The following is a 20,049-nucleotide window of genomic DNA, read 5'->3' as shown; positions in this document are numbered from 1 at the left end:
AAGAGTACGTACAAAAATATACAAAATATATGAAATTATATTCGTGTTTGATAAAAGAAATATTGTATCACAAACAAATCAAATTAATTAATATTATTTAGTATTATATATAAGTTATTATATATTATTATAATATATTATTTATATAATAAATAATATATTATTTAAAAAATATGAAAATATGAATATCGTATTACCAAATAAAAATGATTTTACTAAATATATTATTTATTATATTTATAATATTATTTAGTATTATAAGAATATTATTTATTAGAAATTATTTATATTGTTTAAATAGTATTACAAATATATAAAATTATTAATTAATTATTAATCAAATATTTGTATTTGTAAGTCACTTCCCACGTGACTTACGACAGATAAGGGTTAATATTTAATAAAACAAATACAAATTATATCTACAATTATATTTTCAAAAAAAAACAAAAAATATAAACCGATTGAAATAGGACACCTCGTGTATATATATATATATAGGATTAGAAAAAAAATAAAAATAAAAATGGAGGTATATAAAAAAAGGGATTAAAAAAAGGGGGAATGTGTGTATATAATCGTGCTCGAATGGGACCAGAAGGTAGTTTTCGTTTCCTCTTTAAACGACAGGAAAGAAAGAAGGTCGCTTGATATTAATGAAGCTCGCCGACGTGAATATTAATGGCCGAGATAATCAAGAATGATTTCGCGCGAAACAATGGCGTGCCGCTTACACCATAATGTTCCCCGTTAAAAGGATTCGTTATCGACAGTTTAGCGGTCGCTCGAATAACACACTTCTGACGCTATGATAGATAAAGGATCTCCAAATCTTCCCTATTACTCTTGAGCCCTTTTTTTTACATTTATTTTTTTCCTTCTTTTTTTATCTAACATATAACCCTTGTTTTACGTCAAAATTTAAGAAAAAAAAAGAAATAATTGAAATCATAGAAAATAAATACAGATGTGAATTATTTTTGCAAAAGTTTGAATCATTTGAAATTTATCGTCGATTTATCTGTATACAGAGTGGCTCATTACACACATTTTACCATCTAGATTTACGTTATTATTATTATTATTACGGGTAGCAGACAACGTTTCATATGAAGTTGAATGGCTTTAAAAAGGGGGGTTCATACTGATACCATACGTTTTAACATCGTTCTTTCATTATTTCTTATTCATCGTTCTTTTTTTTTAATTTCACTTCACATATTCTTTTCATGATATTCATGATTTTCATGGTTCTCGTTATTGATAATTGAATCAATGCAAGGAAAAAGGGGTATGTGTGTGTGTGTGTGTGTGTACAATAGGATGAGTTAGAGAAGAAGAAGAAGAAGAAGAAGAAGAAGAAGAAGAAGCTTCCCCTTTTCCGGAAACCACAAATAATAATTACGATCGCGTGCCGAGCGGTTATTAGCCAAGAGTACCGGAAACTGCCTCTGTTACTAATGATTATGTTCGTTGTTCAAGTACCGCGCTTGCTAATGGTGCCACTTAATCAGTAGCCGCTTCGTGAATACGTTAACGCGACTTAATGCATCGTTGCATTAAGGACAGAGAAGGGTGTGTTCTTGTTAACAGACCCATAAGTGTTCACGCACGCACGTACGCACGCACGCACGTACGGACGCACGCACGCACGCATGGGTTACCATAAACTTTACCTGTCTCTGCTGATATGTTTCTCTTGTTATATTTAGAATAAAGTCTTATTATCTTGTAAGGGTATATTTTTTTGAAAAATTCTTCATTTTATTGAAATTGTCGATTTAATTATTATAAATTAATTAATATTTTTTAACAATATATTTTACTTAAATAATATAATAAATAAATAAAATATAATATAAAATAAATTAAAAGAAATAACAATTTTATAAATATTAAATATATAAATAATAATTAAACAATTATATAAATATATATATATATACGTAATATTGTTGTATATCTACATATAAATATATATGTAACATTGATGGTGGATAAAATTACAAATTAACAAAAAAATCAAAAAAATAAAAAGAGAAATAGGAAATTAAAAAAGAAGGAAGGAACAAAAAAAAAACAAAACGTTTCCTTGCCGAGAGAAAATTCGTCCTTTTTCATCCCCCTAACCCCCACGTCCTATCCTCTCCCTGAAACTCAACGATGGCGTAGTCGTTCGAGATTTAACACGTCAAGGCTCTCGATGGCATGGCGAAGAAGGAAAAAGAAAAAAGAAAAATAAAAAAGAATAAGAAAGACAAGATTCACGCGCTAGTGTTGGTAAGAATGGTTAACGGAGTGTCGTGTGAAAAATGTTCGTTTTCACTGGCAAACGTCGACTGAAAAAGTGACGTAATAGCGGACTACTACATCCTCCAGCCTCTCATCCTCATCCTCATCCTCATCCTCATCCTCATCCTCATTCTCATCCTCGTCTTCGTCCTCGTCGTGGACGACGACTTGTAACGCCACGCCCTACAACGGCTTGCAGCAAAACTCGTTTCTGAAGGAGAAAAAGAAAAATAAAAGTGTAAAAAGAAAAAAAAGGGAAAAAAGGGAAAGAGCACAAGAGTGAAGAAAGGAAGGAAGGATGGAAGGAAGAAAAAAATGGGAACGTCAGGATGAAGAGGATGTGAGGAGGAGGATGAGTAGGAGGAGGGTGGCAGCTTGTGTGTTTCATACTAGGGACGAGGAATAATATTTGACTTTGCAAAAGGCACCCCTTTCCCCCATTCTCAACCCTTTTGATAAAGAAGTACGATTCAGTTGTCGTTTGATCGGTGATGACACCTACGTTATCTCTTTTTGTATCTCTCTCTTTCTCTTATTCTTTATTTCCCTTTTTGGTTGGCATATCTTCACTCCAGTTTTACTATTTTTATCGTTCTCAACCTTTGTAGTACGAGTTTCACAATAGGAAGAAAGAATACGCAACGCGTTTCTATTCTATCCTTATATTTCACTGAATCAAAGGGTTTTATATTATGGTAGATATAAAGCTTTGAAATCTCCTTCGCGTAGTTACTAGATTTCCCCCCCCCGAGTAAGTAGGGATATTTAAACCATCGTTTATCAAACTATGTGTGTGATACGTTTACGTTATTTATTCAGTGTTAATAAGATATTATATATTTTTAAAGTAATAGATATTATTTAAATAATAATAATAATATTTCAATTGGAAATATTTGTTTGTTCTTTGATTGTAAAAAAAACAAGGAACCACCTTCAACTTTGGATATATATATATATTAAATATAAATCGAAGTGAACGAATTTATTTCGTCGATTCTTCTTACTTATCTGATAAAAAAAATTAAAAAAAATAAAAGAGAAAAAACATTCGACAAACCAAACCCCCTTTTACTGTTCATTATCCCTGTACGAATATTTATAAAGAAAAGAAAAATTCTTGTAACTTTTTAGGTCAAAAAGTCACTAACTCTTATTCGACTCTTATCAACAAACTCAGGGGGGTTTTAAATTTTGTTAACGACGTCGTCGTCGTCGTAGTCGTCGTCGTCGTTGTCGTCGTGTTTAACAATCGGAAAGTAATGGCAAATATTCTGGCATGTATTTATATCGTCTACCATTGTCTTTCGCAGTGCGGAAAGCGAACGACGAAATTGCGTGTATTCGATGCGTACTTTACCATTAGTAGTAGTAGTAGTAGTAGTAATAGTAGTAGTAGTAGTGGTAGTGGTAGTAGTGGTGGTTGTGAAAATGGGTATTGCTGATTGTGTGAGACAACTATCGATCGTTCCTACCATTGTTTCCATCGATAATGAACTATCCACGGTTACCCTCATCCCTCACCCCCTCCCTCGACTACCTGTACACGACGGCTAATTGAACTCTCTCTGTACGCCGTCATTTCTGTGGAATTCTCCAATTGAACAATGGCTGTATCTAACTAAAAGAAAGCACGAAATTAGCAGCAACAGCACTATCACTATCACCACCACCACCACCATTACCACCACCATTACCACCACCAATGATAAGACATAAATAAACGAGATTCTCAAGCCCGAAGCAAGAATAATTTCTAATCCATGACATTCCAACTTAAACTTATACTACTACTTCGTGAAAAGGGTTAAAAGGTAGAGATCAGACATATTGAAGTAGTAAAATATTCAATTGATCCGACTAAAGTCTGGTTTATCTACAATTATACTACTACAAGTAATCTCATTTCTTATACAACGAATTTGATTGGACAACAAACATTATTTTGTATAAATAATTGATAGGGGATGTCTGGTACCATACAAATTATCGACTATCTATGAAGTCGTTGACTTTGTGGTGTTACACTTTTAAAGAATAACGTGAAAGATATTAAATGTGTTCTTTTCCTTCATATATATATAATTCCTAATTTTTCATTTTTCTAATCCTTGTTAGAAAAGAGAAAGAAAGAAATAAACAATTGAAATTCTTCACTCAACTTTCTAGGATACGTGAAATATTCTCCAAGTATTTCTCACACACACGCACATACATTCATACATACATACATACATACAAGTCGCTACAGGTTAACAAAGGACACACAAGTATGCGTAGATTTTTCAGCTGCGGACATTTTTCTCTAACACCCGTCGATCCTCTTCCTCTTCCTCGTTCTCATCCTCCTCCCCCCTTTGACACCCCTCTTTACTGTTGTCCGTACACTCTCGGCGCGTTCCAGTTAAAAATTTTCTCTTTTTTTTTTTCTTTTTTGTTTTTTTTTTCTCTTTTTCGTCCGCACTCTCGCGCACGAAGAATTCTAAAGACCCTTATTTCGTTCGCTTTGGGCGCTCCTTTCCTATAACAATGACTCCAGTTTGTGAGAGCCGACGAAGCAACTTGACCCACTTGTTTCCTTACCCCCGAACCACCTACCACCTCCTCCTCCTCCTCACCTCACCCCAACCCTTTTCGTTCTTTCCCTTCCTCTTTCTTTATTTCTTTCTTTATTTTTCTTTTTTCTCATCTTTCTCTTTCTTTCTCTTTATACTATCTCTCTATCCGACTAATGTATACCTTTTACAAACTTCCTAGCGAGAATGTTAACGTGTTTTCTCTTTACCAACCCTCCACCCCACTACTACCACCACCACCACCACCACTACCAACAGCAACACCAACACCACTACTAGTATTTTCTTTTTATTTCTATTTGATCGACATATGAATTATGATAAGAGAATGTTTATCATGAGTGAGTATACACACATACATATACAGATGGTTTTTTGAGAAAAAACGATGGATTTAATGTTAAAATGATAGAATAATAATTAGAAAAACATGTATTAGTTGAAATAATATCAAATAAGATAGAATTAAAGAAGAAAGAAGAAGAGTTTATGATTTTTATTATTATTTTACTATTCTTCTTCTTCTTCTTCTTTTAGTAACGTTACTTTATTTCGTTGAATGACGTTTAAATAGTACAATAGCCCATCGATAAGAAAAGAAGAAGGATAGAAAATAGTCGAAGATGGTGAAAAGGATGGACAAGTCAGTCTAATTCAAACAAAAACATTCTTAAGATACTCGGTTTATACTTTAAAACTGTTCATCTTGAACATTTATCTAAACTTTCCGTTTCTTATCATTATCAATCTCTCCCTGTCTCTCTCTCTCTCTCTCTCTCTCTCACACTCACTCACTTCATACTTTCTTCTTTTTCTTTTTCAGTATTTCCATTTTTTTCTTACGTTCTTCTCACTTTCCTCTCTCTCTCTCTGTTTCTGTTTCTGTTTCTGTTTCTGTTTCTGTCACATAATTTTTGTCTCTTTTTGTCCCCCCCCCCTCATTTTATCTCATATTTTTTTTTCTTCTGATCGCTATGAGAGAACATTTTTTAATTTCGTCTTTGAGAACTCAATGCATGCCTCACACGTACAGACCTTGGTGGGTGGCGCTAACCCATTTCTCAAAATTCACCGGCAACTTTCTACCCTCAACTCTGGAACAGCTCGAGTGTTGCTGCTGCTGTTGCTCCCTCAACAGAGATGGTAGAAAAAAAGAGAGAGAGAGAGAGAGAGGAAGGGAGAGGAAGGGAAAGAGAAAAACGAGCTTTTCACCTTAAAAGCGTCGATTAAGTTGACATCCGTCCGGGGGAACATTCGTGACTTAAATTGAAATCCCGTTTATTCTTTTTTCTTTTTTTGTTTTACATACGAACAAACTTGTCGCGAGACACATCGATCGAACGATACGAATTTATCTTTTAAGATAAATAGGTTGAATGACGAAAAATATTTCGATAGAATGATTTAATAAGAATATTAATAAACGTATAAACTTCTTAGGATTTCTTCCTGTTATTCCTAATTGTACAGCCTAAAAAGGCTATTTTGGTAATTCCAGGAGCGATTATTTTTTTCTTTTTACCAAAGGTAGGTTGTTAGCCTCACCCTTAAATCCTCGTCCTTTATCTGGGCTTGGGACCAGTTAGTTATTATCTAGATATCTAGATATTAACTAGGCGGAGTTAAAAAAAACGTGTATAAACGTATTTAAAAAACAACGTTAAAATTTGTGGAAAGTTAAATTTGTTTATTATAATATAATATATAAATTATATATTATTATATAATTATAATATATATATATATATTAATAATTATTATTAATTATATTTATTTATTATTATAATATAATTATATTATATTTATATTTTATTATATATATATATATATATCATCGTATTAGTCTTCATAGAAAGAAATAATAAAAATCAAATTATAATAATCAAATTCTATAGAAATTTTTGGGATAGGAATAAAATCTTTTATTAGGCTCGTAAAAAAAAAAAAGATAAAAACAAACTTATAATAGTAAAAAACGAAAAAAAAAATGGAAGTAAGAATAACAATAGATGGACAAAAAAAAAAAAGTCGAAAAATATATAATGGGTAGAAAGAAATACGAGAAACGTTTCATTATCACATGCCGTTGATCCTTCTTCGGGAAACCGAATAAAAACATCGTGGGGGATGGTTTTAAACATGGCGGAACGTTGAGCTGAGAAACCGAGGTAGCTTGTACCGAGAATAAAAGATAAAAAGAAAAAGAGAGAAAGAGAGAGAGAGAGAGAAAGAGAGAGAAAGAGAAGAAGAAGATGATGATGATGATGATGGGATATCGTGGAGTGAACAACACTCTTCCATTAGGACGCGAATTCTTCGCGACTCTTGAGCTGCCATTTTGCGAGAAGAAAATGTTACGTTTGAAAGTAACACGTGAACGTTTCTTTTACTACAATTTTTTTTTTTTTTTTTTTTTATCAATAAAAACGCACACTTCTTTATTACATATTCTCAAAAAAAAAAGAAAAAAAAAGATAAAAGTTAGAAGAAAATAAAAAAAGAAAAACAAAAAAAAATAGCATCTTTTCTATCCTTTACAATAAATTTCAATTCAACGATTACACAAATATTGCAATTTTAAATTCGTATCTTTCTACCAAAGTTTTAACCAACTTTCCTTTTTATTTATTTCTTTCTTTTTTTCTTTCATCATTTTACGAACTTTTTCCATTTATTTCGATACAATTTATTACATAGGTAGAGAAAGATTTACAAAATTATTATCCCATAGACTTCTTCTTCTTCTTTTTGATATGTTTTTTTTTTTTTTTACATTTTTCATTTGTTATTTTTGAAAAAGTATGAACAAATAGGATTGCGATGGTGATTGCATAATTATTGAAAAAAAAAAATTGAAAAAAAAACCGATTTATGAAATATGAAATAAGATCATAATGAAAAGGGAGTTAATGAGAAAATAAAAAAGAAAAAAAAATTCATTAAATAGAATTAACCGATTAACCGATAAGAGAGGAGGAGGAAGAGGAGGAGGAGGAGGATAATTCGTAGAGTCACACAATTCTGCCATTCTCAAGTACGGTTATAGAACCCAAAACAACGAGGCTTGAATGTAATTCCGTTAGCAGGGAGCATGCAAGCAAGCAAGCAAGCAAGCAAGCAAGCAAAGCCCTTTTCCTTTTCCCCTTCCACTCCGTTCTCTTCCTTCTCCTATTTCACTCGTACCACCACACCTATCATTTCTCCTTCTCTTCCCATTCGTGCTCTTCTAACGACGATGCCGTTCCTGATAGCCGAAGGGTTGCGTGCAATTATGTAATGCAATTTAAGTGCCAACGTAGCCCGCATCAAAGCCAAATTTACTACCGGATTTACGTCAGTTATGTTCCTGGACGAGCTGGATATGATGTTACTATATATATATATATATATATATATATATATATATATATATATATGTATTTATGTATATAGATAAGTATACATATATTGTACATACTGTATTCTCTTCAGTAACCACGAATCAAGTATTATATTCTCTCCCTTATTACGATTTTCACCTAGCCTATTATGAGTTTTAGTAAAGCTCCAATAAATGTTCATTTAAATAAAATGATTATTTTTTTTTATAAATTATATTAAATATTATATATTATTTTATATAAATTAAATTATTTTTTTATAAATTATATTAAGTATTATATTATTTTATATAAATGAAATTATTTTATAAATTATATTAAATATACTTTTTGTGTCTTACTATTCTTTTTTTTTTTGTTAATTAGCAAAATTTAAAATTGTATTATTTATAAAGAGAATTAGATAGAGAGAGAGAGAGAGAGAGAGTAAAGTAATAACTTTGAGCATGTAAATTAAATAAAGTAAGTATAATAAAATATAATTTAATAATATATATAAAGATATATCTAGCAATATATCTATCTATAGATCTTTCTATCTTTATTTAATCTTCTGTATCCAAGTGTCAAGTGGAAATATTTCGGGACTCGAACAATGAATCTTCTTTCCTTCTCCTTCTCCTTCTCCTTCTCCACCTCCTTTCTTTCTCTTCTTTTTTACTTCTTCATCTCACCTTCATATTTATTTTAAAATTGACATAATATATTTTACACAAACTCGAATGGGGAACTGAGGTAGGTCGTGACCCAATAGCACAGATTTTTCATGGTTAACGTTTGATATTTGTTAACTCAGTCAGTTTGATCGGCTTGTTCGTCCACCAGTCGCCATTTTTCCTGCCCATTGGGGTTATCTTGATAAATTTCTATCAGTTATTTCTCTCGTTTTGTTAAAAATATCAAATCTTTCCTTAAAACTATATAAATCCTTTATAAATCTTTTAATATTAGAAATAAAATATTCAAACAAATTGCATTATAATTAGAATTATTATATAATACATCTTTATATGTACAAATTCAGTGTCACATTATTAGTTTCCAATGAACTTTGAAACTACTGAAAAGATCTTCATGAAATTATTTTTCATTTTGCGTGATTTTGTTCAACTTAGTACATAGAATAGTTTTTATCGAAATTATTTTACATTTTTTATTGCTAATTTAAAGGATTTATTATTTGGAGGTTATCTGCGTCTTTAAGGTTCTGTAAGTTTTCAATAAATGACGCTGTATTACAATTCAATTATTTCACTTTTTTTTGCAGATTTACATATGACATACCAAACCCTTTTTATATTCTTTCGTGCATTATTATTTTATGTATTTCATACTAATTATGGTATTATTCTGCATAAATAAATATGTAATAATATATATAATATAATATATTATATTTATTACAAATGTTACGTTGTTTAATTCAAATTACCAAAAATTATTAATCAATATTAATTTAACTGTATTTAAATAATTTATAGAATTATATTAAAAATCAACGTTTTATAATAAAACCATACCAACGCGTGACCAACAGATCATCCTAGTAATTTAAATATAGTTAAACAAGGAATACAAATGTATAAAAAAAAAGAGGGATGATAGAAGGCCGGAGGAGTTTGGAATAGAAACATTGAGATAGGATGAAATTTGATTTATTCCAGAAGGATTCTAATAATAAATGTCGTATCTCTTTGCTCCAACTACACTACCCGTTAACTATACACATATACATACATATATATTTATTAAACGTACTATGTATATATATATCTGTATGTATGTATGTATGTATGTATGTATATGTATGCGCACAGGACTGCTCGAAAACTCCTCGACCCAATTAACTCGTCGTTTGATCTCAAGATTCGAAGCATCCTCTGATTGCGCGCCTCCTGCTCTGCGAAATATGTACACGTTTAAGGGCGTGACGTGATCAAGGCAAATTCATCCTCTCTTCGCAAACGAAGATAACTTGAATATCTACACACACACACACACACATACATATATATATACATACATTTTTAAATACTTTTACAAAATCCTCAACCTATACTAAGTAAATCGTTACATCATTGTACAGAAAAAGGATACCCTATGGAGGGTAGAGGTAAAGAGAATCATCTATATATGTAAAAAATGTCCGTCGAAATGGATTAACCCTTTCGCTACTATGGACCACTATAGTGGCCCTACATAAAATACCGCGTATTTTACGTAGGACGAACAAATGCAGTTATAGCACTAAGTCAAATATCCCACTGTGGACATGTAATTTTAGTGTTTGGTTTATTTTGATTAAAAATCGTTAATATCAACAAGAAAATTGCTTTAAAATCAAGTGCAATTTCGATGCTGCACGTATTAATAGCCCTTACAATAGAAGTAGCATCGCGGAAAATATTGCCCGTTGCAATAGGGTTAAATTAGGGTGGCGCCACATTAGCATCAGGGTAAATTTTAAAGGAAGCGCCAAGTATTATTAAAGTAGGATTGAGAAATAAACAAGGAATACAAATTTTACCCCCATAACTGTTTTGTTATTATTCACATACTTTTTCATCAAATTAATTGATAAAAAATGAATAAACGTACTATACACAGTTGACGAAATAAAATCACTTTAGTTACACGTTTTCTCATAATAATTCTTTAAGGTTATGTTTTACTACATTATTACATAACTCGGCATACTTCAATTCGTTTACAATTGCTACATTCATACCATATCTTCTATCTACACCAGCGCCATTCTGGAAGGTTTTTAAACTACGTGTCACGTTGTTTGTTCGCAATGGGGACTCCTAAACTACTGAACCGATTTCTGAAAATTGATTATACACGAATACCAAAATAGAAAAGCATTTTCTTTTATTTTTTTTCTTTTTTTCAAAAATACACCGTTCTCTTTTTCTTTTTTTTCTTTTTATCTTACTCGTGTCGCCTTCTTGTGATTGGTGGAAAGGTTTTTTTTAAAGGAAATAATGCAACTGGTACGACACACTATACCGGGGGTCATGAATAGATGAGAAGAAGATAGAATTGAAAAGTTTGGTGACCTGAGGACCGACCATCTATTATATGGTGTCCATAAATCCCTTGACTTTTTGGTTATTAGAGTAGCTTCTTTTGAGTGTCAACAATTTTCACTTTACAAGCGAAATAAATTGACAACGATGAAAGCCAACAAGAGAACAAGTATGTGAACTAAATCTTCATTTACTTTTCTTTCGTAAAAAAACAATTTTTTTTTTTTTAAAGACCTTTATTGCAAATATTAAGATAAAGAAAAATTTCAATTAAAAATTCAAAATAAACTATGAGAAAAAATCATTGCAAGATAATATAATTAATTTATTGTTAAAGTGTATAGCACGATTCGTTAATACTTGTTACAATTTTGATTGTTTTTTTTTTTTTTAGTTTTAGATAATTATAAAGAAAAAAATATCGTTTCTAATTTATGGTTGTATATAATTTATTTAAAAAAAAAAAAAACAAACAAACAAATTTCATTTATAACAATTTCTTTTTTCTATGCAAATTTTCCTTTACATTTTTTAATATTATTACTATTATATATATATATATATATTAAATAGAATAATTAAATAAATAGTATATAATTTATTTACAATCAAAATTAATTTATATAATAAATAGGATATAAAAATAATTGCTCACATACGATCAATGTCATATTAATTACTTCTTAAAAACAAATAAGAAAATTTGTTGATCTTACATTTTAAACTGAACACATCTTGTTGTCCACCATGTAACAAAAAATGAATGAATGAAAAAGAAAAAGAAAAATAAAAAAAAAAGGAAAAGTTTAGAAGACGAAACCGACCCGTTAGAAAACTAGAGCGGAAAATACCATTGGTGTCTCCGTGGATGACGGTATAATTATTCCTCTCGCATATTACTACGATGCACCTCGCACACGGATCGATATTCTATTCCTAAACTTCGGCCGTATGTGTTGCCACCTTGCTTACTTGCATCTCTCTTTCTCATTCTCTCTGATTCGAAAGTAGGTCAAACGGTAAGAGGCCGCAAGCTTGCACTCTTATTACTACTCAAGGACCATGTCGAACGAGTTTATCGTTCAAAACTTATATATCTTCCATTTCACCGTTTTTATTTATCTAATTGTAAACCCATTCTTTCTTCACAACTTGTCTTTCATTTTGAATTTTTTCTTTTTCTCATCAAAGAATAATTCAATGAAAAATATCAAAAAAAAAAACACAAAAAAACGATACATATGTTGTGTTGTTACACGTTGTACGAATAATTTGTCTGATGATGATGATGATGATGATTTTTTTTTTCCATTTTCTTTTACAATAATTTTACAAACATGATTTTCTATTAGATAGAAATATTGAAGAAAATTCTTCATCCATTTTTATCAGGCAACCGTCACCGAGTTCCGGTACAACGGTAACATCGACGATCTCGTCGTCGAATGGTGGTGGCGAGGGCGATGGCAATCAAGTGATCGGCATGTATGCTGTTGGTACAAACGTTCCAACGTCTACGGAGACGTCAACGGTAACACCTGTAACGACAGCATCATCATCATCATCATCATCGATTCCGATGACCGGAAATAGTACAGTTATGGGTACTCTTCATTCAGCAAGTAATATTACCAGAAGTATGTCTGCACCAACTGCTTCAAGGCCGCACGTTCAAATTACTAGTTCTGCTAGCATTTCTGCTGGAAATTCTCAAAGACCAAGACTTCGAAGGAACATGAGCCGAACTGAAGCTATTCGAAAGTATGTACTATCTTATTATTTCAATAATCTTCTTCTTATTATTATTATTATTATTATTAATCTTATAATTAAATCAACTTTTTCATCTACGTTAACGTAGATATGAAATGATGATATAATTTATCTCTCCTTTTTTATTTTATATTACTTTTTTGTTAATCTACTTTCATTAAATACACATACATTATATTATTTCTGTTCGTATAATTGTTCAAATTCGTTGCATCGATTTTACGAGCATGTAACGCTCATGTGTGTCTACGGTCCTACATTCTTTTCGTTCGTTTGAATAAAATTTGTAAACTCGTATTAAAAAAAAAAAAAAAAAAAAAAAAAGAGTAGAAGAAAATTAAATTTTATTCATTCTTGCGTATTATTAAGATACGTTTTTTAATTCGTTGAAAAATATATTTTCATTTTAACATTTAATTTTACAAAATAAATATATATATATATACGCTCTTTTGTATTTTTAATCGCATTTTTATTACGTGCAATAACGTTTAATATTCTTATCGTAACGAGAATCAAAAAAAGAAAAAAAAATGAATTAAAAAATTCTACAAAATGAAGACATTCTCAAAATTCGTTTTACTTCTCTCTCTTTCTCTTTCTCTTTCTCTTTCTCTTATTCTCTAATTTTATTCTCATTTATATGACTTGACAGTTACATCAAGCGCGAAACCGCACAATTCTTTGGCGTTGACGAAGAAACCGAGACCGCGGAAAAGCAGAGATGGTTGGATCGACGACGACGAATGGCAACAAAGTTCACTGGTCTGGTACCGGAACATAGACCACCGGATCCAGATATTACGAGGGACGTACCGGATACCACGGACATACCCGAGGTGAGTTCGCTTTCCAAAATTCACCGAAAATTGTCAACATTCGCGGGATAAACGGAAAGATACGAGAGAAATCTGTAACGCGTGAACATTCTAATCCGATTATTAGTATATACGTCCTTTTCTCTATTCCAATTAAATTTATCAAAATTCATATATATGTGAATTATAAAATATAATTAATTATATGGTAATATTAATTATTAATTATTTTATTAAAATTATTTATTATATATTAAAAATAATATAATATTAATAATATATTTTTATATTATATTATTATTATATATATATATATATTTTTTTTTCATGAATTTTCTCGAATAATATTGTATATTATATATACAATATGAATATATGCAAGAGTATTAATTACGACGCCTGTAGATTGGCAACATTCCATACATCGTTGATAAATAACACGCGTTAGCAACGTTACCGACGTTGTATGGAGTGTTGCCTATTTGCAGGCGTTCTTTCAGATTTATTAATAAATTAGCCATTTATTTTAAAAGTAACCTAACTCCATTTTTCAAAAAAAAAAAAAAAAATACAAGTTAATTACCTTTATAGTTAAATATTTTACATGATCTTTTCATTATCATGCAATTTATTATTAATATATTTAATAGATTTATTTTAAAATTCGGACAAATTATAACAGCAGAATTCAAATATCATGATTTCTTTAAATCCCTTTAACATATACAAAATGTAGATGAACAGTAAATTGTTTTTATCTTTTAAAGTTGAAATCAGAAGGTTTTAATGTTACATTCTCTTTATTAGGAATATTATTACCATTGTACGCATGCGTAACATTCGGAAAGTCATATAAATAACATTTTAATAGAAGTATTTTGATCGAGGACAACGTGCCAGTCTGAAGGTGAATTTCGAAGAGGACGGTACTTCGATCATATACTTGGTATCTTTAAACAACAATACATCTTCCTTTCACTTAATTAACAATTATTTTAGTATTCTAATACATTCTACTTATATTACAGTACTAATTTAACACTCGTAGTTATTACTGTGCAAAAGTGATAAAATAATTACATTAGATTGAGAGAATAAATGTTTTAATTTAATTTGTAAATTTGTTCGTAATTATATCAATACATTTAATATTGAAATAAATATGTACTTTCGTATTTATATTAATTAAATCGACATATTTGTGAATGTAGAAATAATAGTAAATAATTTGAAAACAATGCTAATAAGATATATGACAAATCGTTTTTTCTTTTTTTTTGTTCAGGGTGTGACGTTGAGACGATGGCAACAACCAGTAAGAAGGAAAGACTCTGTTGCAAGGATGACACTGTCAGGTCTTCACTACGTAGTAGAGGTAAGTCTTGTTAAATTGCTATTGACATTTATCGATTAGATATACTCTACCTATCCAATACAATTTTAAAACATCTCAAGTACATTGATCTTCATTCACGAAAAAAACAAAATACTTTACAAATCTTCTTAAACTTATTGTTCTTGTACTTTTTTTTTCTTTTTAGTTTTATCATTTATAATTTAAAAAAAAAAAAACAATTGGTTGTTCGAAAATTGATTAGAAAAAATTGAACGATAATAATACTTTCGAAATCATATTTTCAGATAACTTTAACATTCGTTGATTATAATAAAACGTTGAAATGTTTTTAAATTAGAAAATAGAATTCAATAGAACGACGAATTTGAAACAAATGGATAATTTTTGTATACAAAAAGTTCAGTGTTACATTGATTTTTTATATTTTTTCGTGTATTATTATTTTACGTATTCCATTTTAATTGTAATATTATTTTACGTGTTTTTATTTATATATTATATATCATATTTATATTACAAATTTTATGTTATTTAAATATAACAAAAAAAAAGACAAACCAATGCAAAAGTTGAATAACACGATAGAAAAGATTATTTTCTTGTTTGATTTTTTTTTTTTCTATTTATTTTTAAAAGTAGTAAAAGTGGTATCTATCTATCGATTGAAAAAAGAATTTCAATCGGAAGAATGTTAAAAGTGCTGCTGTTACGTGTAAAGGAAGAAGAAACGTGTCGAAGTGTTTTACTGGCTTAAAAGATAAAGAGACAGAAAGAGAGAGAGAGAGAGAGAATATAAAGAAGAAAAAAGAAGAGAAAAGATTTCTCTTTAAAGTTCTGACTATTTCAAATCAATATCCGGATCGTTGATCCGTAACGAAAGATAAAAATGTCACAGAGGTTATCTCTTTAAATCGGATATTGAATGATCCGTGGGACTTACAATTCGAACGAGTTAAATACGAAAAATATCCATGCTTGATATTTACTTAATATTACTCAAAAAAAAAAAAAAAAAGGAAAGAAAAAGACTGAGAGAAGCAGGACAGATGTGAGTCATTTACGGAATCATTTAATAACATTTCCATAATATCTTCACGGCCCATTAAAGTTTGAAGATTTTCACTTTTATAGATATATATATATTTAAAAAAGAAGCATCACGATTTTTTTTTAACCCCCTCTTAAAGATCCACCTTTTCTTTCCCTTAAACCCCCCTCCCTCCCTCCCTCCCCCAGCTCCGTCTTCTTTATTTTTTTTCTATTTTTTTTTTTTTCTATCCAACGCACCACCAATCGTTATCCTTCGATCCATTTAAAATACGTTTTACACGGTATTATGGAAATTTTCCTTAATGGATTTTTTCATTCAACATTTTCTTTTTTTTTTTCTAACAGATCCTTGCTCCTTAAGATCCCTTCTTTCTTTTCCTCCCTCCCCCCTCCCCTTCTCCCACGTTTGTCTCCCCTTTTCTTTTTCATTCTTCCCACTCCTAGCATCACGTCAGTCAACCCTCTTCTTTTAAGGGAACGAAGACGGCTTAAAGTACTTTGTGGTTGTCCCTTAGAAATAATCGAGATTCCACTCGATCTTGGTTTGATCGATAAGTGGTGGTGTAATTTTTTTGAATGACAACTAAAACGTTATACTAATGATCTTGTTTTGTTTAAGGATTAAAGTAATTGGAAATTTGGGTTTAATGTTTATTAGAAGTATGATAAATATTGTTAGTTTGATTAGAGTATAATGTAAAAGTTTGATTAAAATCAAATTTATTACTTATTTTTTTTTTTGTTTAAAGATTAAATTCATTCATTTACGATGATTTATTATTGCAAAGGAAACATAATTATTTTTTGGATAGTATTTATTTTATTTTAAATAAAAATTTGGAAATATATCATCACATTAAAAGGAAATATCGAATTAGTTGAAAAATCGTTAACGACAGAACGACGACAAATAAACTTTGCAAATTTCATTGTACGTTTACGCGTGTATAATATTACATACTTATGAATATAGAAATATTTTACAAAGTATAGTTATATAAAGTCGTATATGATCTTTATTATACTCGAGTTGAAAGTTGAAAGTTGAAACTAGTGCTTGTAAAACGGAACACAGTGGGTTTACACCAGACCAGACTCTCTCGTTAGTTTAATGATCGTTCAGACACTTTCGTACGTACGTGTAACTAAAGGTTCAAGGCGACTTAAAACTACACACCGACATACTCAGACGGATAACATCGGCTCGAGTGATCAGAGAACGTTGATTAGCCTAAGTCAAATTCTCTCATACGGTTCCATTTCAAGTCATTATACAAGATCCTTACAAAGTATATCCGGATTTGAAACGTCAAACGTTTTGCTTTTATTCAAATATCCGAGATCATTTTATTTCTATGCTAGAATATTCCGGCCACACTGTAGTTTTGTTATAAAAAAAAAAACAAACAAAAAACCCTTGATTTTGTAATATAATTGTCAATTATTTCATGCAGTCAAATATTAATATTCATTCATTAATAAACACTTCTGGGACACTCAAATTAACGTTTTTAAAATTTTGTTTATTATCATTGAAATAAATTTATTCTTAAAAAAAAAAAAAAAAAATTTCCACAACTATGTAACTATCTTTTTATTTTTTGTTCATTTTTTTTTTTTCATTTCTACACTTTGTTAGTTTTTTCTTTTTTTATGATTTGATTTTTTTTTTTTTTCTTTTTTTACGACAACAGACTATTAAGAAGAAGTACAGTTAGTTGGGGTACCGGAAAAATGAGAAAACGAGAAAGGGAATGAGTGAAAAAAAAAGGGGTGTTAAGGGAGAAAAGAGAGGGTGAGGGTGAGGGGTGAGGGTAGTACGGGTTAAACGTATCACAACGCCACGGTTAATCCTCGAAAAAGGAAGAAAAAAAAAAAAAAAACACGAACATGACCAATTTTTCATAGCGTATCGACGCGTCGAACGGGTTCCATCGAATTTACCACCACCATTCACCAACAACAACACCATCAACAACCAACGTTACCATCCCATCACTATCACCCTATCACCCCATCACTATCACCACCACCACCACCACTACCATACACCAATGAGATTCGTAATTTCTTTTTTAGCCGCCATTGTAACGCTAGGTTGTTTCATTCGCGAAATTTTTCCCGACAGTGAAAAATTGTCTCTCTCTCTCTCTCTCTCTCTCTCTTTCTCTCTCTTTTTCTCTCTTTTCCTCGAAATGTGCCTCGGGCATAGGAACTCGTTTCAGTTTTGTTGGTTTTTCGCCAGTTTTCCAGGAGAATGGGTAACGTCGAAGTGGCCAGAAACGTAACGAAAAGCAGCCGTGAGCCAAAAGCACCGTAAAATCCCCGAGATTCTTCGATTTTCGCCATTTTATATCCCCGACCGGGCTATCGATTTTTGCCATGAAAATTTATCCCTTCTACGAAATGTATATATATATATATATATATATACTGTGTATACTGTATATATGTCGAATTTTATAGGGTTCCGTTGTTAAATCGCAATAGACATTTCTTTATTTTAATCGATAAAACTATATCACACTTTTTTCCAACATTATAAATTTTTTTTATTTTAAATATAGAATAATAATAATAATATATTATTAATATTTATACAAAATCTTTAACAATTAACCAAAATTATTTTTAGTTATTTTTTTTAGTTAGTTGTTTAGATATATACATAGTGTGTATGTGTATCTTTTTTTATATAATATCTTTTCAATGTGTTTCTGTTTCTAGTTTGTTTGTTTTTTTTTTTTATTTTCTTTCTCTTTTTTCCTTTTATTATTTTTATTTTTTTCTTTGCGTTGGAAAATAACTTCGAACGATTGCATAAAAATAATCAAAATTATTTCTTTTATATCTTATCGAAATTATTATCACATTTATTATTATACTTCATTGTTATTATTTTATTCAAAATAATTCTCAACGAATGATAGAAAGAGAGAGAGAGATGATCATTAATTTTGCAATATTATTTATATATTAATTAATCTTTAAAAATTAAACCCCCTTTAAGCAGCTGCATGCTCGAGTTGATTCGAGCGCACTAAATCAGCCGATTCACGCTCGAATTAACTCGAACGGCGTATTATTTTATTTTTTCTATGATTTAAAAAAAAAAATAAGAATTTGAAAGCAAAGAAAAAAGAATCGTGTTTTTTTTTCGAAAAATGTTTTTTCTGAAATTAGTAATTCGAAAAGAAAGATCAACAAGTCAACGTAAGTACGTGTAACATTGCAATATTTGGCTCTTCTCTGTAATGTTGAACAAAATTTCAAATTAAACATAAAAAATATTAATTATTTCTGTATCTTTCTCATTCTGTTTGTCAAAACAATGTTCTTAACTATGTCTTTATGCAAAAAAAAAAAAAGGAAAAAAATGCTTTTTTTGGGGCCGTTTTTTTTTCAAAATCGTTGCTGCTTTAAGTGGTGTTAAAGAAAACTTATTTTCTTATAATAATCGTTTTCAAATCATAGGAATTATTTACAAAAGCCAATTAGATAGGGGAGAGAAAAGAATCTTTAAAAAAAAAGATAATTTAAAAGGAACTTTTCAGTGTCACACGTAGAATCATAGATAAAAGAGAATCTCAGTGTTTAACCATGAATATCAAGAGAATTGGAATTATAATTGGATCCCGAAATTCTGACGGCTCGAAAATCTATTCGGTCATGTCCAATCCCATTCGATTTCCATTTTACTCTCTCTCTCTCTCTTTCTCTCTCTATCCCTCTTCCTCCACCCTTTTACCTTTCCCATCAAGCAATCGGCCT

The 20,049-nt window shown here is 30.2% G+C and overlaps 1 protein-coding gene across 5 annotated transcripts in view; it reads left to right on the top strand.

Annotated features, from left to right (window-relative positions):
- The window catches only part of rho-5 (rhomboid-5), a 228,511-nt gene that overhangs the window by 175,540 nt on the left and 32,922 nt on the right, over window positions 1-20,049 (top strand). For all 5 annotated transcript variants that reach the window (XM_089178194.1, XM_089178198.1, XM_089178196.1 and 2 more), the window contains 3 exons: window positions 12,673-13,041; window positions 13,709-13,892; window positions 15,157-15,246. In XM_089178194.1, coding sequence (XP_089034320.1) covers window positions 12,673-13,041; window positions 13,709-13,892; window positions 15,157-15,246 — 643 coding nt within the window. The remainder of the gene's footprint in view (window positions 1-12,672; window positions 13,042-13,708; window positions 13,893-15,156; window positions 15,247-20,049) is intronic.

This window comes from Polistes dominula, unplaced genomic scaffold (assembly GCF_049000335.1).
Source record: "Polistes dominula isolate Pdom_NZ unplaced genomic scaffold, Pdom_raw_medaka contig_77, whole genome shotgun sequence".
Classification (NCBI taxonomy): domain Eukaryota; kingdom Metazoa; phylum Arthropoda; class Insecta; order Hymenoptera; family Vespidae; genus Polistes; species Polistes dominula.
This window is presented reverse-complemented; position numbering and strand designations above follow the sequence as displayed.